At 34.3% G+C, this 26884-nt stretch overlaps 1 protein-coding gene across 3 annotated transcripts; it reads right to left on the minus strand.

Moving 5' to 3' along the window:
- Positions 1 to 56: 56 nt before the first annotated feature.
- Positions 57 to 25008, minus strand: LOC131950136 (uncharacterized). Of its 3 annotated transcripts, XM_059312185.1 has the most exons (6): positions 21908 to 22076; positions 21148 to 21208; positions 19738 to 20211; positions 19268 to 19341; positions 9645 to 9696; positions 57 to 1670 (listed from the first exon to the last, which is right to left on the minus strand). In XM_059312185.1, the coding sequence occupies exons 2-6, from the start codon at positions 21176 to 21178 to the stop codon at positions 607 to 609; spliced, it is 1695 nt and encodes a 564-aa protein (XP_059168168.1). In that variant the 5' UTR covers positions 21179 to 21208; positions 21908 to 22076; the 3' UTR covers positions 57 to 606. The 3 variants fall into 3 exon arrangements, with proteins under 3 accessions (XP_059168168.1, XP_059168167.1, XP_059168166.1); XM_059312184.1 differs by lacking the exon at positions 21908 to 22076 and adding an exon at positions 24959 to 25008 and having other exon boundaries at positions 19268 to 20211; XM_059312183.1 differs by having other exon boundaries at positions 19268 to 20211.
- Positions 25009 to 26884: the final 1876 nt, after the last annotated feature.

Consider the following 26884-nt stretch of genomic DNA (forward strand, 5'->3'; position numbering starts at 1 on the left):
TTATCTAAGCATTTATTATCTAATCATAACTTTATTAAATAAATAGTGGAGTCAACTTTTAACAAAAAATATTTATAAAACTAAAGTTAAAAACGTAACCTGACACTAAAAGGAAAAAAAAGATAAGTAAAAACGATTTTAAAGAGAGAATGAAATTTATACACATAATAATAAATACATACATTATTAAGGAATGTTCACATTTTAAGTTCTACAAAGAGCTGATGTGATAAACTACTACGTCTACAACTAAAAACCGTACTTGTAAGTTTATAGAACCGAGTCGCACCAAGAACACAGATTGTTACTTCCTGTTACCAGAGTACCAACACGTTTATATACAGATCTAGTTATAGGTATAAAATAACTCAGAAGACAGTTTCACTAACAACACATATATCAGTCAGTAAAGGTTAATTAATCCACACTTCAGTAAATGTCAATTAATCCACACTGGTAGAGCAGCGGTTTGCATGGACCAAACAGTTCTTGTTTTGAAAGCAACTGTGAGTTTCGTGAAGCCTGCATAGTTACTGTTTCAGACTAGTTGTCCGTACTTGACTTTTGAATCGATAGATTGCTAGAGCACACAGGGGGAGGACGTCATTAGTCTTGTGCGACATAAGCAAAGCTATCACTTTTATTATACACTGTATCTTGATCGTTGCTGGCTAATATTACCTCAGGGCTACTAGGCATACTGTTTGGTTTTCTGTAGCTTTCAACTCCAAAAGCGCTGATATTGTTTCCATCACTCTGAGCTCCTCTATGCACATGAGTTGTTAGGTAACGTTTTTGTACACGCGGCATCGCATCACCTAAAATAAACACAGCAGCACCACTTGAACCTGGGCAGGTACACGTTGTATAAGTGTACCGTGTATGCTCATGATCTAAAGTTGAGGTGATCGATTCTTTATGAACCCATTGTCCAACAGATATTTGTTTAAAGCCTCCATGTGGATGGGAAACTATTATTGTTAGTTTATCTATTTCTGACATTGTAAATAATTCCTTTATGTGTTGTTCTCTTTCATGTAGACGTGTAAGTAACTGAGATAATTCTAAACCAAGATCTAAATCATGTGTTACAAACTGAACTAAAGATGTATCCTTTGCAACATTTTTATCAGTCACTCTAACCCCACACACTTTAACAACTGGCGAATACTCATCATCATACCTAAGTCTCACAACAGACTGGCGAGCTTCTGATGTATCAAATACAACATGGGCCGCTGTCTGCACATTTATTAAATAATAAACTTTAGCTGGTGTATCTGAATTTTCACATTCGTGACATGGACACGTTCTGCTGTTGGGGTCATGGTTACAATCTTGTCTGCTGACTGACACAATAAATCCAGACCCCGTTCTCAGACGATGCTGCCCACGTACATTGTAACATGGGTAAGGATCTCTAGAACCCTCCACATACCTTGGTCTATTTAAACTAGAAAATTTTGCTGTTACTCTCCCAGTTAAGTCTGATAAGGTTTTAATATAAGAAAAAATATCATCATTTTGATATCCTGGAGGCAAATGTTCTATTGTAAAGTTATATACAGGAATGAATTCGGGATGTCCTGGGTTTTTCCTACAATCAACCGTAGTTGTATGAAGATCATTTTCATGTTTATTTTCATCAAAGTCAACATCTTGTTGATCACCTGTAAAACAATTTTAAAATAAATAGCATATAAAACAATGCTATGTATAGTCATACATACTAAATATTATGTATAGATGAAACAGGAGAACAAATATTAAAATCAAAGATAATGTAAAAAGAGGTAATTACTCTGAATTTAAAAGTCAAAAGATATTAAACACAGTGCTTTAAAAGAAGTGCAATTCGAAATTACACCCGCGACTTCCTCCCTATAAAACCTATTTTTTGTCCAAACATGACGTTACATTAATTGGTTATGATAAGTACCAAAGGAGAGGAAGGGACTTAACAAAGTCAAAAAGAGAATTTGAATAATTAATTAATTGGTCATTAGCTGTTATGTGTAGTTTTTTTTTTTTTTTTTTTTTTTTTTAGTTGTTCCAAATTTATTCTGACATGTGCTATGTATCACAACTATGTATTATAAAATCTTTTTTTACCACACATCCATTTGAACACACTAATTCATCAACTTCACCCTTTTCCTGATTCAATACACATCAGAGCATGCATTTTTTCTCTACACTATATTAACTATATATACACAAAAAAACTGTAACACATATGGTTACCAGCCAAAGGGGGATAAAACTATGAAGTTTTTATTCATTGGGTTGCGGCCCCTGTGGGACTGCAACTGAACTGTTGACGTTTTTTTATGCTTTTGTGAGCGAAATTACCTGTGTTCCATGTCATGTGACATGTGCCTAGTCGTGTCGCACACGCAAGGCTGCTGTCTGTGGACCAAGATGTAGATCAAAAGATCAAAATAGAAACAGAAACTGTAGCCCTAAAACAAATGTAAAATAAAAAAGTTACATTCAGGACAACACCACGTGTAAGCTACAATATACACGGGTACAATAAATTATGTTTTCGGCCAGTACACAGTACTGCCAACAAGTACCAATAAGTAGTACTACAAAATAAATACTTAATTTAATACATCACCCTAACTAGTGTGCACATGCAGCACTAGCAGGAATACATAAGTAAGTATTTTAACAAACATAATTTAAATATCTACACTACCTTCATTAGGTCTACATCTTGGTCCACAGACAGCAGCCTTGCGTGTGCGACACGACTAGGCACATGTCACATGACATGGAACACAGGTAATTTCGCTCACAAAAGCATAAAAAAACGTCAACAGTTCAGTTGCAGTCCCACAGGGGCCGCAACCCAATGAATAAAAACTTCATAGTTTTATCCCCCTTTGGCTGGTAACCATATGTGTTACAAAACAAACAACTGAAAGTCAATTGTACACAATAAAAATATAATATTTTCATTTTCTCTTTCCTTTCATTTTGCTTGCAACCTTTGAACTTTTTGTAACCTTCTTCTTCTTCTTCTTCTTCTTCGTGGTCGAGTCGGCAAAAAGCTCATGGTTAATGAATTCGAACAAAGTCTAGAGTTCAAACCCACTGGCAGATAAATCTCGATCCCCTTCAACACTAATAATTAAGAACGAAGAAGAAGAAGAAGTAACCAATTCAGGTCCTTTATGCTTTTTGGGATTTTTTTCATCAACATACTCTTAAAGATAGTCTAATATTTCTAAATAGGAGAGGTTTCCTGTCTTGAATATCAGTTTTTTGCCATCATTGAATTCTACATCAATCTGAGGTTCTATCCTGTCTGATCTGATATCAAATCTGATGCCGGTTCCAACATTGGTTTCTAATACGTTAGGCAAGTGAAGGGTTGATGCCACATCCCTGATAGATGTTACATTATTCATATATGGATCAAAAGTAAATTTAATTTTCTTAACAGGACGCAAATGTAATATTTTAATTAAATAACTTGTAGCTTTTCGAAATGCGAAAGCCATGTTTTGTATTTGGTTTCACTGCTTGTTGCTGAGTAATTTCATGTCATGCAAAATCTGTGTATTAGCATTAGTTGTTCAATGGTAGTTATGTTGTTTTTGTCTTTTAGAAAACACCTATTTCGGCTGAGCATGGGTCTGACCACGCCCTTCCTTCATATGCTAAAAAGACAGAAAGAGGTGAACTCTACTTCACCTGCCCTTGTCCCGCCAAGTCCCAATAGGCGATTTTATTATCAACATATAACAAAAAAAATTGAAAAAAAATTAAGATTGACTGGGTGTGTCTCGAACCCGTACCACCCACATGGTATCAATTACACTCTCATCTCAACAACTATTTAGGCACCTTACGAATTATAAAGAATAAAAGGCTTACTTTAAAAATTTAACTTACGCGAATAGCCTTATTCTTTCAAAGTAAATTTTATCCGAGAAAATTGTATTGTATACATTTCATAGAGTACGTAGATCTAAATCAAATTTGAATGAAATATTTCTTTTCTTTTTATTCTAAAATCGGAATATGACGCCATGAGTTTCTGTTAACAATTGGCATGTGACATCATTGTATTCAGAGTTTCTTCCAGGCATCTCTTCCAGTGGGGGCAGAGCCTACCAGTCTACTGCCCACCGAACGAAATGTAATTTATATAGAAAATATATACATTTAACAGTGTCTCCCCCCCCCCCCCCGAAAAAAGTCTACCGCCCCCCTCGAAAATTTCAAGTGCCCCCCCCCCCCCCCCCCCCATGCAGAATAAAGTCTGGAAGAAATACTGATAGTTTTATGCGTTCTTTTTCACAACTATAAATACTTTTCCGATTGCATAATTAAAACTGTTTTTCTACATTCGAATACCCCATTATTTTTTGTTTCTTCTTTAAATAAAAAAATACATTAAAAACATCTATTATATTATTTTCAACAAAAGTCCGTATCAAGTTCTCAATATAACGCTGAAGATTCTGATGTGATATCCTGCGAAAATATTTTGTGGACAGAGAGAGAGAGAGAGATAGATAAAAGCATATGGGCTTTTACATATTAGGATTAGTAGTAATAGGGTGTCTTCTACTACTAGTTAACACAGAGGCGTAGCGATGGGGGGGGGGCGGGGGGGGACATATGTCCCCGGGCGCCGACCTTAGGGGGGGGGGCGCCAAATTTAAAGTTTGAGGGGGGGGTGTAAATGAAAAGTTCTAGGGGAGGGTGCAAATCAAAAGTTTGAGGGGGGGGGGGGGGTGCAAATGAAAAGTTAGAGGGGGGGGGGGTGCAAATCGAAAGTTCGTCACCGGGCGCCGGGAAGGGTCACTACGCCTCTGATTTAACACACTATTACTTGCGCATTATCATGTTCATTTGGTGTGCAATAGCTATTAGTCATGAAACTCTATTGTATTTAAAAGTACTGAGAAATAAAGCGAGAATGACCCCCCCCCTCAACAAAAAAACAACTTTGTTGAATATTCTTATACGAGATATATGGCCCGTTGAGGGAGAGGTACAACGGGCGCTAGGTTGATAGTGTTGTCTTTTTCTCTAAACCGAAACCAAAACCGAAATCACAACCCCAACTTCAAAATTTTTTTAAATACATAAAAAATGCCACTATTTCAATCAATCAATTCATCATCGCATGACAAAGAAAAGGAAGGGATGGGCGAGGTGAGTCGTTTGAGCACCACAATTTACACACATATATATATATATATATATATATATATATATATATATATATATATATATATATATATATATATATATATATATATATATATATATATATATATATATATATATATATATATATATATATATATTTATATATATATATATATATTTATATATATATATATATATATATATATATATATATATATATATATATATATATATATATATATATATATATATATATATATATATATATATATATACTAGCTGCATACCCGTGCTTTGCCACGGTAAATCTTTAAATGTATCAACTTGGGTACAGAGATTTAATGATTTGTTATACTATAGTGCTACACTTGTATATCCCCTTAAAGCAAATAAAGCAAAATGAATACGCAGCTGACTGCATCATTATCTTTCTATAAGGTGTGTATAAGGAGTGTGTAAAAAAAATGGCGCAATTGTAATCTTTATGCTTTTTTGGAAGGGTTCTAAGAGAGCAATAGTTTAGTGAGAATTAAATACATTAAAATAACAGAGCCGACCTCCATAAAATAGACCTTACGAGACATGAACAGCAATCTGAAAAAAATCCAACACTGTACCGACCCACACCTAACTCACCGTCATTCTCCTAGCCCAGGGGTCGGCAACCTTTTGAAACGCAAGAGCCAAAAGTTACAATTTACAAACTTTCCCATATTTTAAAGAGCCATAACATTTTTAGTTCAATATTCGGTATTTGATTAGGATTAGGTAAATAAAGTTGATTTGTTATTTAAAATAAATAGCTTTAAATATGAAATAATATTTATTCATATAAAAACATAGACATGTTTCGCCAGAATAGTAAAATTAGTAATCAAATAATATTATTCTATGACTATCTCAATCCACTTTAGAAGCTGTTAATTTTTATTTTATTTTTTCTTTACGGATATCACCGACTCATGGGGTTTCTCCCATTAAGGCCTCAACACGACAAACGCCGACTAACTGGCTTGGATATCGGTTTGAATAACTTGCATCGTTCGCTTCTATCCTTTGGTTCTCACCAGGCTTATCTTCTATCCCACTGAACGCAGGGTAAAGTCGTACACCACCGTCCAGTAAAAATGAAATTATATAACTATTAATATTTGTGCAAGGAGCTAGAGAGCCGCATCTGGACGTCAAAAGAACCGCATGCGGCTCGCGAGCCGCAGGTTGCTGACCCCTGTCCTAGCCACATCAACCCGCAAGCACCACTCGTACATCACTGTATTATCCAAACTGCTGCATCTGTGATGTTTTTTATGCTGATATAGCAACCAAAACCGTAACTCATAAACCTCTCTAAAATTTAATTTTACATATTAAACAAATTAGCATTTTAGAAAACTGGCGCAACGCTCTAACTGATATCTGCTGAGATTTCTCTTCTCCCCTTCCCCGTGGTATAATGTAAACCGCCGACGTACAACATGTATTAAACCACGTACATTTAATTTAACTTTAGCCATTCCGTAGATTATAATAATTTAATTATTTAGCGTGAGTTGAATTTATTTTTATATTACCTCCATTGGAAAATGACAAAACAGTTTATTAATTTGTTTTTTCGACCCTATTATTATTAAAATATATCTACTTTTTCTAAGAATCTAAACGAAAATGATATTTGACATTCATCCGCATATATGTTTTTTGCAATGTGCGTGTATTTAATATTTTCTTTACGTTATTCGAAAGAGTAAAAAAAGAGTGGCAACTATAAAATAAATTAAAGTCGTTATATAAACAAACCCTACTCTATTACTTATAATAAGATACTGCGAGGCCCTGAAAAGCACTGCATGGTGCGATGTTTACTTTTATGGTTCCAAAATCTATAGCGATTACGGACTGACACACTAACAGCCGGCTTATATTATACTAGCTGCATCCCGTGCTCCACCACGGTAAATCTTTTTTTAAATGTACCAAGTTGGGAACAGAACAAAACTAAACACAACACAAACGAACGCAAAAAAAAACACAAACGAAAAAACAAACACAACACTCATAACATAAACTCAATTTAAATGCAATCATAAAGGCATATTGCTCACAGTCTATCCCGTAGCGCCAAAATCGCGCCCTTTCCGAGCGCCGGCGGACGCGTCTGACACAGGGAATGACTATAAACCAGAGGCGTAGCGACCCTTTCCAGCGATCGGGGACAAACTTTAGATTTGACCCCCCCCCCTCAAACTTACGATTTGCACCCCTTCCCCTCAAAATTTCAATTTCCACCCTACCCCCTTAAACTTTCGATTTGTACCTCCCCTCAGACTTTCGATAAATTAAAGGCAGTATTTAGAATATCCGTGTTTTACCGACCATATTGCACTTTATAAATTTATGCATTTTTTCAGTACTTTTTAAAATTTACAACAAAGTTCCATGACTAAAACCATTGCGCACCTAATGAACGTGATGACTTAATATAATAATGGAGAATAGTTGATTAAAAATTATAATTAGTAAACAGTACATTCAGTGAATAAAATAAATAAAATATAGCCTTTTATCAATCAATGCTAATTATAATATTCCAACAATAATGTACTCTTACAAGTCTGCATAATTTGCATTCACATTTTGCTAATTATATTATTATTTAAATTATTATTGTTATTATTATCCAACAATTATTCCGTCTTGGAGATTTTGCATTCACATTTTTTAGCGTGAGTTTAATTTTTTTAGCGCAATTTCCATTCTTTTTATTAACTCGTCATTTCTGGATGTATGAATGAATGGATGGATGGATGTGTGTCCGCAGCTTTAAGTCGTATCTCCTCCTCAACGAAGCAATATCAAGGACTAGTTCCAAAAGCAATTATGTTAAGCAAGTTACGAGGATGAACATAGGCCATAAAAACTCCGGGTTTCTTTCATGGATTTCCCGGAAAAGCCAAAAAAAAACTCGAAAAAATGCAGTTTTTGGCCCATATCTCGGCAACCAGACCACTTAGCGACTTGAAACATGTACCAATCGACTCCTGCCATAATTTAGAACAATATTGCCGAAGAAAGGTTTCAAAAATATCCTTTCGTTCAGTCACAAATTTTTTTTTGAATTAATTAAAATTTGGACCGAGTTAGTAGGCATTTTTATCCAACCACACCACACGCGTCATCACGTTCAATAGCTGCGCCATCACGTTCAATGGCTGCGACATCACGTTCGGTAGCTACGCGCGCAATGGTTTTTAGACATGTAACTCTATTGTAACTAAAACATGTATTTTAACCAATGGTTTTACTAACCCTGCTCTTGATTTACGCTACGACAGAGCTATTTTTAGATAACATAAGGAAATTGCGCTAAAATTTCACTAGACTTTTTAATTACCTTGTTTTAAATTACCTCCTATCGCATCTTTACCTTCCCTGCCTTGTGTGACTATTTTCGATAGGACGTAGTATAGTGTCATTTATTCTTACAATGTTAGTTTCTCAGCTTTGATGATACCAAGCAGGTTCTCAAAAGTATCTATCCATTTGTCGCGCCACTATTTAAGCTGCTATAATAAAAAGCTTGGGTCGCGCTAATGGTTTTAATAATTGTATTAAATACATGAAATATTAACTACGCTTTTCTTATAGTTACTTTAATACTGGTGCGTTTTGTATATTTAAAGAATGTCAATTTATTTTGTTTTATTTTATTTAAAGTGCAAAACATTTTTACTTTCTCGTTTACTGAGAATATAGGAAGTAGTGTAATCGGGCACAAAATAAAAATCAAGATTAAGACAAACGCTCGAAGTTTTACAAGTTTCTTAGTAGGAAAATCATAGTTATTAAAAGTTGGTTGTAGGTTTTTCTGTATGTGAATGTTTGTAAACACAATAACTTGAGTGCTGTTTAAGTTAGGTGGAATGAATTTTGTATAAAGCATTTGATCATGTATTTTACTATCGACTTATGAGCAATTTACTAAAACTTGAGTAGTCTTTTAATTAGAGGGACATAGCTTCAAATATAAGTCCTAGAATGAATAACGAGACTTTATTGCATTTTCGCGTATTTGCGATAACGAAGTACCGTTTCAGTTAAGTGGACGAAATCTCACGTGTATGTATGAAATACTAAAATAATATGTAGCGTTTTATACATTTTCGAGCCATTTGCGGTCACCGTAAATAGTACTTTACCTTCATCATTTGAACATTTTGTACAATATTTTGTCGGACAGAATATTATAAGAAGTTTTAGCCACAACGTGTATTCTCAAAAAGAAAAAAAACAACAACTAAAAACAAATAATCAACAAGGATATGTTACGAAGTTATCTACCATGTCAAGAGCTCAATTCCACTAAAAGTGCCATCCAAACCGTTATATGAATTTACGTATAAACGAGAAAGTTTAGAGGAGCCCATTCCAGTCTTTTACCACTTATTTTAAATTAAAAAAAAAAACATTACCGTTATTCTCATCGGTTACTGTAGGGTTCAATTCTTTTAGATCTAGAAAATCCTGTAAGAAAAAAAAAACAAAAAACAAAGTAAGATATTTAGGGACAACTTAAAATTTATATCCATTCTCCATATAAATACAGACGTATAAACAGAGTTAGGCCCTATATAGCCTAACCGTCCCCGCGCGTTTCCGCGGGGGTAGAAGTTAGTCTGCCGTAATATATAAGACAGGTTTCATCAATCCCAATCAATACCAATCCTATGTTCTTAGACGCGTGACTTTGTTTTCTAAAACTGAGTTATTTAAATGTAAACAATGCCAGCGCTTGGATCATAATTATCTGGACACGGGTTTACCAACACTACCGCATGAAAACCTTGAGTGTACATTAATCACTCACCGAAATAAGGAGATATATAAGGAACACACTTCGGTTACCACCCATGTAACAAAGAAGTAGAGGGGCGCTCTCGGGGGCCCCCAGTTACACTACCGCAGAGGTGCCGCGTACGGCCACTGGCTACTCAAAACTAACAAAGGCTCAATTGTGCTCATCGGATAACCCAGAGCGCCAAATAGCATCCTGAAACAATGATGCAGATTGCGTCAATCGCTAAAGTGAAACAAATCAACAGGATATTTTCTTTAACACGCTGAAAAAAATAATATTTCACGTGTTATAAACATCTGTGTGATTTGGTAGCATTACTAATGTGGTATTATTAGAAGTTCGATCTCAATTTCTGATTGGATCTTCTAAAAATAGATGCTAATTGCATCATTCGCAAAGTGACGAAGCTGTTTGGATTTTTTTACGGATAAAAGAAAACAACCCAGTTCATAATCTAACCTTGGTTAGATTTTTTTATTATTACAAAAAAATTTATTACAGGCCCCTCAACGGCATGAGCATTTGGGGCCGAAACTGAATTTTTTTTTTGCAGCCTAATCGCACCCTACCAGGCCAGGCGGACATGCCTGATCCAATTAAGTGAGCAACTGTAGCGCCCCATCTTATCCATTATCTATCACACTGTTTAGAACGAACGTGGTCGCCATAGAGCTAATGGGAAAGACCAGAGCGCCAAATCGCATCCTGCCGGGGGCCGCCCGTGCGAAATTATTATTTTTTGTGCAGAATCCTTCCCTGCAATGTTCTAATTAACTCCCCCAACCGCTTCCTCCCGTGGCGCCGCCCTTGCGAAATTAATTTTTTATGTGTGCAGACACCTCACCTCTAGTGTTTTAATGAACTCACCAAAGTTTGATGGCGATCGGATAAACGGTGTGAAATCGCAATCGACCTTTATTTTTATATACCGTATATAGAGAAAAAACAAATCGCGCCCCACCGGCGCGCAACCCCTGTGAATTTGAATTTTTTTTCGCAGAAACCTTCCCAGAAAAGTTCTCATTCCCAAAGTTTCACGGCGATGTGGTGAGAGGTGTAGTAATGCACAAAAGACAGACAGGCGGACAAACAAACAAACAGACACACACGCACTAATACATTGCTTTATAAAAATATATACATATACATATATATATATATATACATATATATATATATATATATATATATATATATATATATATATATATATATATATATATATATATATATATATATATATATATATATATATATATATATATATATATATATATATATATATATATATATATATATATATATATATATATATACTAGGCATTCTGCCTAGCTTCCTTTAGGTTTACAAAAAACTTATGAGAGTTTTAATGATTAATTAATTGGTATCTGGCTGTTATATGGAGTGCTTAGGGCTTAAGTTTAAATAGTCTGAGTATTTTCATGTCATGAAAGCGTTTTTGTATTCGTAAACTTATAACTCGCAAGGTAATTAGAACTGCAAAGGCTTCATTAATAGTGAAAGTCATATATTATATTAAACTTACTTTTACAATTAATTTTTACAATTTCAGTAAAATAAATAACTAAATGTATAACGAAATATTTATTTAAACGAATGCTATACACTGTGTTTTTTTTTTATATATGAAACGAGCCGACCCGCGTTGTATCATACGCTGCTATTTAGTTGTTGTTTTTCTACTTTTCGGTAATTCATAATTTGTGAATTCGACAGTACCAATGCTGCCACTGAAAATATTTGCTTTAAAACACTAAACCCCCCTTCCCTCCCCCCACCCCACCGAAAGCAGCCTCCTCTTAGTTACCTCCTCTAAGTTTAAAATCGTTTCAAACTAAATTATCTGCCCCTAATAGCAGTCACCAAACCCGGCTCTACGATTGTAAAATGTAAACATTTAGAGTGAACCACAGCTCACCAGACCATGTGGGGGTGGGGGGTGGGTAGCGATAGAGAGAAAGAGAGGGCACTGCAAGGCGCGCTTGCAGCTTGTTTTCTAACGTCTCCCAGAAAATAATTATATATATAGAAAGAATACAAATTATTTAAAAATTACTACTTTAATAAGTTACCTCCCCTGTACATGGATCGAATGACGTACTCTTTGTTTACATTTTCCCAAACAATGTTTTATATGAGAAAATATCGAATCTGGACAAATCTAACGTCCCGAAGGGTTTTTTTCCGACGCAAATAAAGTGTTTTTGTTCCCTTCAGGATCGGTCTACGACCTCACAAAATAGGGGGATCGTTCTAGCTAGGCCAATGCAAAAATTTAATTTCAGTAAAACAATATAATAGTTACATATTTGGATAGGGGCTGTCAATCTGATTACAGATCAGTTTGAAAAATCTGACCATAAACAAAAAAGTTATGAATTTTTTAGTCATTAAAAAACAGCAGTTTTTTCAGACAACCGGGGTAGACCCTGAAAGAGGAAAAATACTGGGAGGGTATGGACCAAATTTTTAAGCGTTTTTCACTAAAAGTGGTATAAAAGCCAGAATACTTTATCAATAGATGTAATTTTAAGACATTTTATAGATTTTTGTATGCTGAATCCAATGATGCTATTTTAAAAAGTGTCCTTCGATTACTCAACCTACTAATCTCATAGATTATGTAATACCCCCCTTTCAATTTTTTTTAAACATCAAATAATCAATGTGATAAGAAGTCATTCTTTAAATGTAACGCTGTTTTAATCTAAAATATGACATTTGTATATGCTTAAGCTAATAGTAGATTTAAAATGGTCCAACATTGTTACATAACTATCAAATGTTAAGGTTATGTAATCCCACCCTTTGCTCAAAATATACCATGAATTTGTTTTAAAATCACTTTTGCTCATTGTCAGTTAACTTCAAGTTAATAGCCTACTAGAAGAAAATATAACTAATCAAGTTTTTCAATACAAAGAGAAGAATGCTATAGTACATTTGTGATTATGTAACTTCTTAAAAGATGTTATGTAATCTATGTCCAATACTATAGGTCTACTCTATTCCAAAATGTAGGCCTATTTCATTATAATTATATTTCTTGTTATTTTAAATATCATACAACTTTTTGCTATAGAATGAGTCTAGTTACAAATGTGTCTGATCAGAATCAGAGTGTGCTTTATGATAATTATGTAATATTATTACCCATATTAAAGTTAATCATTTTTACAATGTCAATAAAATAAACATAAACTTTGGAGGAAAATATTTTTTTTTTAAAAACTTGCACAAGGTATAGTTAAGTTATAGATATATAACATAAATTTATATTTATGCCCAATGTTTATGCTAGTAGTAAGTAGGTTTATGTATTTTGTAAGCCTACCAGTAGGCCTTTTACAATTAACAACTTTCTTAAGAAAAAAGCACGTGTTTGAGTGCTTGACTGTGTAGATCTAGTAGATTCTAGAAATTGTGTAAGATTACCGTGTTTGGCTATACACAGACACGTGTACCACCACCAGCTTTTGCCTAGACTTAGTTCAGACATGTGGGTAACCAGGTCTTCTGACCAACGAATTTTATTGCCCTATTACGTAAACACGACCGCTGGATAGGCTAGTCGGCCAACCCAATGAACGTGTCAGATGAATATTATGTAATCACAGAGACAAAAGTCTGGCAAGATTTCCTGATCTATGCCCGAGGGTTAGTAACATCAACTCCACAAAGTGAAGGGGGAGGGAGGTGGGGTATGAAACCACCGTGTACCGTACGGGTGTTATACAACATCAAAAGCGATGCTCGTCGGCTTGTCGCGTCACGGACTAGTGGGGGCGGGGTGAGACTATGGGTGTTACATACGGTGTAGGATGGTCAGTGGCTACCCCCATCCACCCCGGTAAACGGAAAAAAAGTCACAGGAAGAAAAAACACAGAAAAAAAGTCACAGTTTTTGCTAGGAAAAAAAGTCACAGAAAAAAAAGTCACAGTGGAAAAATTTTATCGGAAAAAAAGTCACAGAAATAAAGTCACAGAAAAAAAGTCACAAAAATCTTTTTAGAAATATTTTTATTAATTTGCTAAGAATTGTTAAATTTTGTATATTTATTGTTGAGGGTTGTATTTTTTGATAGCATAAATTATTTATAGACGTTAAAAGCATTATGATTCATAACAATTGTAAGTAAAAATACTCTAAGATAATTAACACAACAATCTCAACTTTTGTTACGTATTTAGTTAAATACGCGGTAGAAAAGTTAATTATAAAAGAAATTTAGGCACATTTTGCCGTAGGCTATTCTCTGGTCGGCCTCTCCGCAGTAGGCATTGTCCGAACATATTTTGTGTTGTTGACGTTATGCGTCAATGACAGCCTCTGAACCTTGTCGGCTTTCTGTTTTGATCCTAAGTTTTGTTATGTAATGAGCGTGATAAATGTGGGCAGTAAAGGTGGTTGAACTAAACATAACTATTGTTGCCATGAGTTGAGGACAGCAAGTCAGATGAACTTACCATTTCACGGTAATTTTATATTGGTAATTAAAAAAAACACGATGAAAAACGTGGACTTTGGAGCCTTCTATTAAATGCTACTAATCTTAAGTTTAAAATAATTACAATCTACATACTTCATAATAAATATTTTTAGATGAAATATAAAAATTCCTATGCGTATACAGCCTACACACATTACATTACATTTAATTAATCCTAAGTTAATTTGCACTCTCTAAATATTTAATACATAAAAGTATTAACAAATATCATGCAAATATATATTTGTGACTTTTTTTCCTGTGACTTTTTTTCCTGTGACTTTTTTTCCTGTGACTTTTTTTCTGTGTTTTTTTTTCCTGTGTTTTTTTTTTCCTGTGACTTTTTTTCCTACAATCTCCACCCCACCCCATTTTGGTCGATTTGACAAGCTAGTATCCCCCACGTTGTTAGTGATATTAAAATTTGTAGAAAAGAGCCCCGGATATAATTTAATTTATTTTTAAAGCCATTTTTACGAAAAAGTAATGTACACAATAATGAAACGTTACACGAATCACATCACAGCATTGTTTGATCGGGCCGAAGCTATTCGGATTAATTTCTAAAGAAGATTAGTTTTTACGATTGGTCCTCAGCCGTAAATACTAACAAAACTTTTGTTTGACGTTTCAATGGGTTAAGACAAAGTTATGCAACATGTCTGTGTGCTTATAAATATAAAGTAGCAATAGTCGTCGAGTCAAACACGGGAACACATGTATCTATCTTTAGACATTGTTTATAGTATCATCCAATCGGATCAAGCGCCTAGCGTCACGTGACCACACACTCGGCTGTGCCACACGATGTGTAGATCACTACAGCAGAGCGATTCAGTCGGACGGCGGCCGACGCGTTAATTTTTATTTTCGTTCGGTTTTAAAATGTATGGACGGCTTTATTACGAGGTGCTATAATACATGTCATACATTAAAATAAACGGCGGGATTTCGGGAATACAGCTCAGGGTTCAAATGTAAAATATTCCAATAATAGACCGGGAAACTTAGTTCAACTTTGCGGTCCGTTATCTCCACAAGTATTTAACTTATTTTGACCACGAACCCTGAGCGTTATACGTCTACATATGTATTCGTCTGCCAAATTTAACTGTTGTAGTACGTAAACTCGATACGTGTATACAAATTTTGTAACGCGTCATCAGGTTAAAGACGGCGATTCGAAGCACAGCAGGGCGGTTCAGTCAGACAGCGGTCGGCGCGTCGTGTTTATATTTTCGGTCCACTTCAAAGTCTATAGACGTCCTTATTATAGGGCCTTATAGGACATATCATACATATTAATAAACGTCGAGATTTCAGGAATACAGCTCAGGGTTCAAATAAAAAATCGATCCATAAATAGCTCAAATAACTTAGTTTAACTTTGCGGTCTGATATCTCCGAAAGTATTTAACATATTTTAACCAAGAACCCTGAGCGTTATACGTGTACAATTAATCTATTCTTCTACCAAGTTTCACAGTTGTAGTACGAAAACTCACAGAGTCTATAGACTCCAAGTAACACCCCCCTTTTAAAAAGGTGAAAAAGCCTCCCCCCTAATCGGCACGTCGCCGCGGAGGGTAAAAAATGCGATTTAATCGGCGATTTCTTCAACGTCTGAAATAATAGAGAAATCAAACTAATACAGTTAAAAAGGTTATTCAATTACGAACAGAATGATGTATAACATGTTAATATAAACGCAATAAAAGCATGCAAAAAACAGAGTTGAATATGCAAGGGGTAGGGAAAAGCCGATTTGTCCGATTTTCTCGGCAGCGGCATTGGCCTAGCTAATCGTTCGTCAATTTATTATATATATCTCATATAATGACAATTTTACTCGCGGTCATTTTTTAGCCCTCGTCGAGGGTTTTTCGTCAAACCGACAGCTATTCCATACGGCCTAGTCATCTATAAAGGGACATGCAAAAAATTAGCATTTGCGAAATCAAAAATTATTTTTTTACAGAACCATTCCTTAGAGTGTTATAATGAACTCCTCAAAGTTTCATGCCTATTGGATGAACGGTGTCAAACAAAAATCGACTTTCATTTTTATATACCGTATATAGAGAAAAAAAAAACAAATCGCGCCCTGCCAGGGCGCCACACCTGCGAATTTGAATTTTTTTTTTCGCAGAAACCCCCCCCAGGAATATTCTCAACTACTTCTCAAAGTTTCACGGCGATGTGATAAGAGGTGTGGTAATGAATAAAAGACACACAGGCAGACAGACACACATACATTGCTTTATTTATATGTTTATATGTATATATATATATATATATATATATATATATACATATATATATATGTATATATATATATATATATATATATATATATATATATATATATATATATATATATATATATATATATATATATATATATATATATATATACACGCACGCCTTAAACTGCATTTTTTTATGTGAAAGTGGTAGTAAGTAACTCTAAGCAGCAACATAATTATCTAGCGGCGATATCTTTAAATGTAGATCGCTTAATGCTTCGTTAAAGATACAACATCAAACAGTAACTGAAAATAAATTGAATACTAAATGACAAAATGCAGAAAATGAAATAAACCAAGGTTGATTTATTTACTTGTCTTCAGGACCTTTAAAAGCTCAATATTTTAACGGTTTTAAAAATATGTGCTTTATTATATCTTTTATTTGCAGATGTTTTTAGAACGTTTTAAACTACACACTTTTGGGCTGAAATAGACCTTTATTTTTATAACCTTTATTGTTTTTTTTCACAATGTCGGTTTTCTTGTTTTAATTTTAAGCTTCGTGGTAAATATTCTACCTCAATTTTACTTCTAATGCAGCAATGTCAGAAATCTACTTTTGATTTAACAAGATAATATTTTGTAGTTAAAAATTAAATACAGATTACATTACTTAATAATGAAAGGGGAGAGCACAAAATAATGAGTTTCAAGGAATTGCTTGATCAGATTGTTTATAACAATAAGTTGTAGGTCACATACGGCTAGTTTCACTGGACGTTTAGAAAGGATAGAAAACCATATATCGCGAGCTACTTCTCTGGTTTTAACGTAATTATTTTAGTCGCATATTGTGTCGAGTAGAAAAAAAAATGTACTAAAACGGCGAAAGTAAAACATAAAAAGCTTATAGGCTTTTAAACACACAGGTAGCTTGTGAAATCTCTTACTTATTTTGGCGATCAATCTATCTATATCTATAACACACACACACACACACACATATATATATATATATATATATATATATATATATATATATATATATATATATATATATATATATATATATATATATATATATGCATTACTACGCCCAGGGCTCAAACGTGAGAACCGAAACACCTACTTTCATTTTAAACAGCGCAATAAGCTGTAGATATAATGGGTTGCTATATTCGCTCACTAAATCGAATCAACAGTATCATCCGGCGTGTCTGAAGGGTAAGCCCCTTGTTATCCCGTGAGCGCTATAGCGCCTACGTTAGTTTCAAACAGTGCGAATACTATGGATACAAATTACTGTCGTTAACTAAACATAATCAGGCGCGTCTGTCGGCACACCTTTCGTTATCCCGTGAGCACTACGCGCCTACTCTAGTTTTAAGGAACACCCAACAATATTGACAAAGCGGCACACGAAATCCGTAGATTAAACTGAGCTATGGACCGTACCCAGCGCTCAAGTGTTAGTGTAATTTTTGGGCTCCCGGGAGCATCCCTTTACGTACCCGAAACTTAGACGGTGAGTGATCAAGGTACACTCAAGACATTCACACAGCCCACCCCATTTAACTACTTGTGGAATTTTGTCAATGAAATGTTTATGTAACTCAATTATTGATGACGCTTTAAGTTTGAATATTTTACTGTGATTGGCTAAGAAGACAAAAAAAAACTATACCATACCACGTAAGTAACACGGACTCTCCAAATGTCCTACACACCCAACTCCCAATTCATTTTATGAGGATTTCATGAACTTGATACCAATCGTGTACTTTCAAGTATGCGGCATGTTTTCTAGAATTGATTTATTAAATTGTAAACATTGTCGGCAGTATATTTCTTGTATGTTAGTTGTGGGGGCGCTGGTTTGTCTACTCTACTGCCCAGACGTCACAGGGCGTGCTGTATAAAAGCCTCGAGTTTAGGTCAGCCAATATCCGTATTGTTGAGAAAGAACACATCTCAGAGAACTCTAAGAGTCATGGGATTCGCGTGCGCTCTTGAAGCTACCAGTAACACTACCGCAGAGGAGCCATGCGCTAGCATTGGTTCGGTCTAATCATCGAATATAGTTGCCCATCATATTCACAGTGTGGGAAGTTTTTGAAAACTAATGTAAGTGTCATAGAATGTAAACGCCCGGTGTTCCCATATAACAATATAAGCACAATGAGACCTACATTAAAAGAAAAACAGACGTCTTAGAAGTCGCTATTACGTCTGTTATTCTTTTTAGTTCGTATGATTTCCCCAATAGCAAAATTGACAAACACTTTTGCGGTTACGATGCAAAAACATTCTACCAATACTATGATATAAATACTATTAATTAAGTGCTTTGCCAGCGCGTAACGAAAATCTTATAGAATTATATTGGGTTTTAAATTTTGTCGGTAGTATATCGACCTACATATCGATGTAAAGATTTTTGATAGTTAACATCAAGACTCTAATTTTATAATCTTACCACCGGTATGTTTTTATCATACAATGTCGGTGTTGCAGCGACTCCACTGAAATTAAGTCCTCCTGAATTTGCCCCTGAGTGAATATGAAAACTTGTTATTATCAGGTTTGAGTGCCTTCCTCTAAATGTGTCATTTAACTTTAGAACTGGAGCTCCACTACTTCCGGGACACGTAGCTGTGTTGTATTTCAGTTCACTTAATGTAAACATAGATTCATCTTTTGTGTGTTGATGGGTAGGTTTACCAAAACTGATGTGCTTTGGCATTCCATGTGGATGTGAAATGATAATTATTGCATCATTATCACCGGGTAAACTCTTATACAGCTGTTCTAGTGTATTGACTTCCTGATCTAGCTGAGTAAACAAGCTCTGGTTGCATGTGACACACTCAAGGATACACGAATCCCCTTCAATTCTACGTTCATACAGTCGAACTCCACTGATTTTTTTAATATCCTTTCTCTCACTTTTGTCATGATAAAACAGCTCAGCTGTTGTACACTTAGCCTCTGCATGATCAAACACCACATGCGTGGCTGAGGCTATGTAAACACTCCATGTCTCATAGTTTTTTTCAGACATTCTTTTATGTCTCAGACAGTTACACTTGTTATTTGATGGCTCTGTGCCCACAACGATACCACTGCCTGTAAACGTATGATTTTCGCCACGTTTATCAGCCAACTTTGTATAGAAATCTGGTCGGTCCTGGCTGACAAAATTTACCACAAGCCTCACAGTTAACGCTATACAGGTCAAAATGTACTTTTCTAGGTTGGCATCGTAAATAATGTTTGCATCATTTAAAAACCTTGCCGGGTTAGTGATGAAATCTTTGCATTGGACAAAATCTTTATGCCGAAGTTTTTTATTGCACTGATCCCATTGCTCTTCAATACTGACTTCGTCATCCTCAGTTAGTTCTTGAATTTCTGGGTCAACTAAAAATAAAGCGAGGGAAAATATTAAAATACAAATTTTATAAGAATCAACAGCAAGAATGTCCGATACCAAATAACATATTTAAACTCTCAACTTTTACCGAATCTCTAAACTTACATTTAATGTAAATGTTTGGTACCGTAAAAACGTAATCAGTGTTTATGTAAATGCATTTGATAAATCCTTGAACAGGTCAAGGTATTAAAGCCTCTAGAATGCATTTGAATGCGAAATATCAGGAAATTAAAAGAGGTGGTAACAATTATTTGAATTGCTTATTTGAGCATTTCACGAAAAGTAAATAAGATCTCAAATAGAAAGAAAACTTTTGATCAGCGTAAAAGAAAACAACAAGTACATCTCTTTGCAAAGAACTTTAATTTCATCAATCTACTTGATGAGTTAACATAATTATATGCATTAGGAGTAATCCATAAATGACGTCACCCTTTTTGGCCTATTTTTACCCCTCCCGACCCCTTAACATATTACTATGGATGGCTGCCTAAATATTACATTTAACTTCTCTATACTTGTATTTGCTTTAAACTTTAACAAATACAGTTACTATATGCCGTAAAAATATTGAAAAAAACTTTTATTGGCAGAAAGTTTTGTGGAAACTGTATCTTAATATATTTTGTGGATGTCAACACCAAACTGTCTTTCCAAAATTAACTCACATTATTGTAGTAAAGTTGCGTGTGTATGTGTGATATTCAACTTTTGTGTAGGCATTATACTTAAAGAAAAATGTGTCAACGGATCCCTTATTTAAAATGGTATATACATCAAAGAAAATCTTCTGGTAAATTAGTTGTGAAAGTTAATTTAGACACTATTGCAGTGGTCACATTTTATTTACGCTTGCAGAAAACAACTAAATAGTGTAAATTTAAACAGGAATATGTTAACATTTTTCAAAATCTACTTACCTTCACATGGTAAGTTACTGTTTGTACTCATGATATCGTTTGAGGAATTTTTTTACAAAATCTGTAAGAATGAAATAAGATTATTTGTGACTGCCACATACATAAGTAGGCCAAAATAAACCAAAACTAAGCCATAGCCATAATAATTTTATTTTACCTTAACCCCTGCCCTCAAAATAAAATAATCAGAAACTTCACAATTCTGACATATACATTGAATCTGCTGCTAACTTTGTAGATGTGTTTTGTGAATTATATTTTGTTTTAAATTCCAACTGATCTCAAAATTAATTATGTAAGTATAAGGTACCTATTAAGGGTAAATTATAGATACCGGCCATACTAACTGTATATACCACAATAAAACTTAAAGCTGTGCAATCCGAGTTGAAATCACGTTATGTTAACAAATTAAAAACATACCATTTACCCCATATTATTACACAACAGTTCATAACCCCCCCCCATAGACCCCTCGGTATATATAAAAAGTATGAGGGGGGTGCAAATCGAAAGATTGAGAGGGGGGGGGGCGCAAATCAAAAGTTAGAGGGGGGGGGGGGGTGGCAAATCGAAAGTTTGTCCCCGGGTAAAAATTGGAACCCCTCCCCCCCCCCTTGAGACGATCCTGGCTACGCCACTGTATATAACACAATAACGGGAATGGTATCACCAGTGTAATCTGGATATTGACGTGTTTTTTATCAATTTTAAAATAGGCCTACTTATATTTTTCGTAAATAGAAAAAAAAAATGTTACCTTAAAATATAGAATTATAGAGGTTTCAGGCACAAATTAACAGCAAACTGTGGATTTACTATGACATATGATGTATAATAATATTTATTTTTTAAGAAAAAAAAAACATTAAGGAAGTGTCTATATCCAGTCGGCAGGGTATAAATCTAGTGAATAAATATCAGTCAAACCTGAAATTGATTAAGGCCAGAGTGAAAGGGATTGCCCGAAAAGTTCGGAATTTCCCGAAATAATTGTGTAGCATGGGGAAAAAAATTAGGTCTATATTTATCCAGTATGGTAGTGCATTTTGAAACTAACAAGCTGACACAGCGCTTTTTTTGTTGCGTTCTAAGGTTGGAGAAGAAATTATTAAGATTAAATATACGTAGGCCTATGCAACTACGAAAATAAAGCATCCGCCAAACGTCAAGTTTAGTAACGTAATAAGACCAGTATCAAACATAATTTCTATATAAAATGTTAAAATAACATCGAAAGATATAAGTTTGGGTCATAATCTAGTCAAAGATAATATATTGATAATTGAGTTATTTTAATGAAGCGAGTTTGGTCGCATTAACCCCCAAACGTTAAATAGTGTGAAGTATGAACATTTTTCTTCTCTTATACGAAGTATAGAGAAAGTATTGTAATCGTGCAAACAAACAAAAAAATCGAGATTTTTGCAAATCTCGACGTTTCACACCTCCCTGAGTCGGAAAACATAATTTTGCAATCTTGTCCGTATGTGTATGTGTGTGTCTGTAAACACGAAAACGAGTATCGTTACAGAGAGATTGATGAAATTTTATATATAAGTATTATAATTATCAAATTCGTAGTTCTTCATAAACTTTTCAGCGATTTCCGTTAACCTGAAGTGGAACTTTCACATGCAAGTTAAAGATTTAATTCTCTAACTTCTGTAAAATTTTAGTAATTTCCGTTGACCGGAAGTAGTATTTTACGCTATTTCCGATTTCTCAAAAACGCATGTGAATTTATAAAGTACTAATAATATTCCGCACTATTATACACAGATTTTTTGGTGTTCACTTGGTGCACAATTTTTTTTGTACGAGATTCTATTTTTTAAATTATTACGTAATTAAAAACGGATTTAAAATATTGTCTATATCCCGAGGTGCTATCATCCGTAGTGTTATATAAGAATATTCGAGAGAGTTTAAGAATATTAACCCTATCCCTACAACCCTATTTCACTGTATTCGACTACAAGGCGGGTCATTTTGACCCGTAAACTTTTTATATAAGAATATATTATTGCATATGTATATTTTTTATGGTATAACTATTATTTTAATTATAAATGGACACTAAAATTATAGTATATACATTTCTACACTAAATTTTAGTTTTAGGAAATTTATTATTATACTTTTTAGGCATAAATAAAACTAGACGTTACAAAATTATAAAGACTTATACCTTTACTATAAATTTATTTTTCATATGCAAGAAAACTTAATCACAATTAGTATCAGTTTGCACAGTAAAGCTATATAGACTAGAGATAGAATTTATATATTTGACAAATAGTTATTTTACCATCTAACTTGTTATCGTATCTCGAAAAAAATAACTTGTTTGGATGACGCTATTGGGCCCAACACTCAGTGGGTGGTTTCAGAAGGCTTCATTTTGTCTACTATTTGATCTAATGTGAATTGCAGTAGCTTGGACATAGTTCTCTGTGCTCAATGCTCAACTTGGGGCAGAACCAACTCTTTTGTAAATCTGCTGCTGTCTATTTGTAATAGCTGTCGCTTTATATTTCAACTTATTGGGGACATTAGTTGCAAATTGAAAAATATGGTCATTAGCTACCACTTAGTTTACCCATTGGGGCATATTGCTAGAGCAAGGTCATCATTTTGGCATCAATATGCATGCTTGACACAGATTAGTAGCCAAAAACTTAGTTCAATGTAACGTACAAAGTTATCAGAGATTGATACATTAGTTATTCTCTTGGCTATTTCAATATCCATTGATTTATCAAAATATGATTCCATGTACTTCAAAGCTGTAGTCAAGGAGTTGGTCCTATTTTACCCAACTATGGTTGGACTGTCTGAGGTGACATGGTCTAACACCCACGGGCCATAAAACTGACCTCATCAGATGGCTTTTATCGCAAAATACTGCATAGATACACATCAATATTGACTTCCTGCTGTATCTTTATTATATCAAAGCCTATTGCACAACTTCCTAAATACTAATTGACAGTATGGCCCTAATTTCCAAATTCTGCAGCAAAAATAAGTTCAGGTCTGATTCATCGCTTTCAAATTGATACAGTAGCCAATGAACCCATGCAGTCATCAGTTGGTACGTCTTTGTATCTACTTACAACTTCTCAATGTGTAGGTCCAAACCTAGCAATGCACTCCAGTTTTATTTGTAACAAGAAGGTTGAGTCTAAAAACATGCTATCAACATTGTTGAACAAAGGATTGTGCGATTGTTGTGCTTCGACGCTGAAAAAAATGTTTCTAATTGGTGTCTTCAGTAAGCAAGGAAGGGATACTAACTTAGGAGCCCAAAAGGTCTAGCCCCAAGGGAAGTTGTTTGAAAGTTCTATAGATTTATACCACTTTCCCCAACACTAGTAGAATTTTTCTCTATATAAATGTGTATGGGTCAATTTGACCCATGTTTGTAGGGAGAGGAATAGTGAACCTAAACCTGCTCACCCTCATGCACACGTGCAAAATTAAACATTCATTTTTATGTTGAAATCAAGCATTGTATGTGTAGGTAGCATATCTAGAAGCTCAAAACAATTGGTCCAGTGGTTGACCAGTAATTAACTAAAATGTAGCACTGTCGGGTCAATTTGACCCGCCTTGTAGGGATAGGGTTAAGTACGTTAATCACTTGATTTCACTGAAGTATTTTTAAGAATTTTTGCCTCATGCTTTCTGTCAATTGCCCAAGCATGGGACAAGACGTCGCATCCTTGACCAGAAAATATTTTTAATTCATATGCTATCGCAAAGAAATTAAACTAACTCTTTTTTATTGTATACTTTTTTAACTTACCTGGAGTTTATCTTTAGAAAAACGGGTTTACTAGAGATTAGATCTAAATAGTAGTATAGTATTAGTAAGATATTGGTTACGCTCTGACCATGTTCTTTAAATGTCTAAATGAGACAGCTATATCGTATTGTATTAATTGAACAACCAAATTAACATTAATTTCAAACTGAATGAATAAAAATTTTCCTTTATTTATTCTTTAACCTAGATCTAGATGAAATTGTTCCTTAGAAGTTAAGATCACTGCTAACGTGTGGTTCTAAGCACAGTGAAGCAAGTAATGCCGCAGTAAAAGTAGGCCTGCACTAATTGTGTAGTCTCAGAAAAAAATAGGTGATTCCCAATTTTATTTAGTTATGGAAATACCGATTTTTGGGAATCCCATTTCTAAAATTAGATTTTTACTCAACTTGACAACGCAGATACGGTTTAGAAGAAAAGTATCTGCTCATTTTCTTTAAGGGTGGTTAGCGGCCCCGCAGCTACTCCACCCCATTGACGATTTAGTTAGGGGCCCCGAATATTATAAAAAAATATCATTATCATACATAAAAAAGTATTATTTAAGTTTTTCAACTAACATTACACATTTATTTAAAGAATATATTTAAATGAAAACATCAAGCACACATAAGAAGATTACAACAAAAACGTTTCTAACGCATTGTAACAAGAGTTTACAATATTTTGTAATTGAAATATCAAACGGGGCCCCCAAATATCGAGTTTTTTTTTTAGTGCAAACGAAGAAAGCATCTCTCAGCAATAGTGCATAGAGTTGTCGTCGTGTTGATGTAGAGAAATTTTTCTTTTAAAATACTACAACTTTTTTTCTTTCAACAGTGTTGTGAGTTGGCGGCATAAAAGAAAACAAACTATATATGTTTCAAAGTGGAAGGTCATCTTTGTTTATTCTGATAGGAATTTGGGGGGGGGGGGGGGGATACAAAAAAGGTTGAGAATGTTATAAGTGATGGGCACCTGAGTTTGAAAGAAAATAGACAGATCGACATTTTGCAAGTATATCCAAGACTTTATATGACTGAAAATGCTGGGAGTCGTCTAATACACCGTAGGAAAGGCCCACGAAGTATCCATAACTATTTTAAGAACGTTAAATTGTGGTTTCATTAATATTAATTAATTTTAAATTGTTGTGACCACGTTGGGTTAATACAACCAGACTACACAACATTATGTATTATATAGTTTTTTATAGATTTCTAGTAAGTTTACTATTGTTTTTTGTTTCAATATATGGTCAAAGGAGCACAGCATGCTGTCTACAGCTGGGAATATCACTGAAAAGCCTCACTGAAAAGGCCTATATTAAAATATTTAAAATATCACAACTTTAGTTATTTTAGTCCTAATAATTTAATATATATATATTGTATCTATTTTATAGGCCTCTTCAATATATTATTTTTAAATATTTAAAAAACTCTATTCTTTCAGATTTTAGAAATACGCTTTATAATTACTATGATTTAAAAAAAAAATTACAGAATAATTAATGTGCCAATGAGAAATTTTTTTCCCCTAACTGTCAAAGCTCCTTTTTAAAATCCAAATTTTATCATTGGTCTGTTTTTGAACACACTATATTCCTATATCATACTGTAATGATTAGACATCACCTACATTTTATAACTTTTAGAATTAATAATGCAACCATTAAACATCACCTAAATTTAAAATAATCTGTGTGTGACTCAGCAATGTAATCATCAGATGACACCAATGTTTGTGTAACCTTAACACTGTTCCACTAATGAAACCCTAAGTTTAAGCCCACAGATATCTACCCTGTCCACAGAACTTGCTTGAGTTACATCCTTCACCGCCAATGGTGCTGACATAGACCAAGTGGTAGCACCCAACACAACAGTTATCTTTAAACGTGATGGTACTAGAGCTTCTCTT

Source organism: Physella acuta, unplaced genomic scaffold (assembly GCF_028476545.2).
Source record: "Physella acuta isolate Inbredline_101_S28 unplaced genomic scaffold, ASM2847654v3 ptg000738l, whole genome shotgun sequence".
NCBI classification, from domain to species: domain Eukaryota; kingdom Metazoa; phylum Mollusca; class Gastropoda; family Physidae; genus Physella; species Physella acuta.

Bases quoted from the DNA above. Each gene is read 5' to 3' on its own strand.
- LOC131950136 (XM_059312184.1), bottom strand. From the start codon at position 21,178: ATGAGTACAAACAGTAACTTACCATGTGAAG. The intron at 9,697-19,267 runs GTAAGATTATAA...TTTTTCTTACAG, and splicing joins ATGATAAAAACATACCGGTG to GATTTTCTAGATCTAAAAGA. The intron at 1,671-9,644 runs GTAATGTTTTTT...ATTGTTTTACAG, and splicing joins AGTAACCGATGAGAATAACG to GTGATCAACAAGATGTTGAC.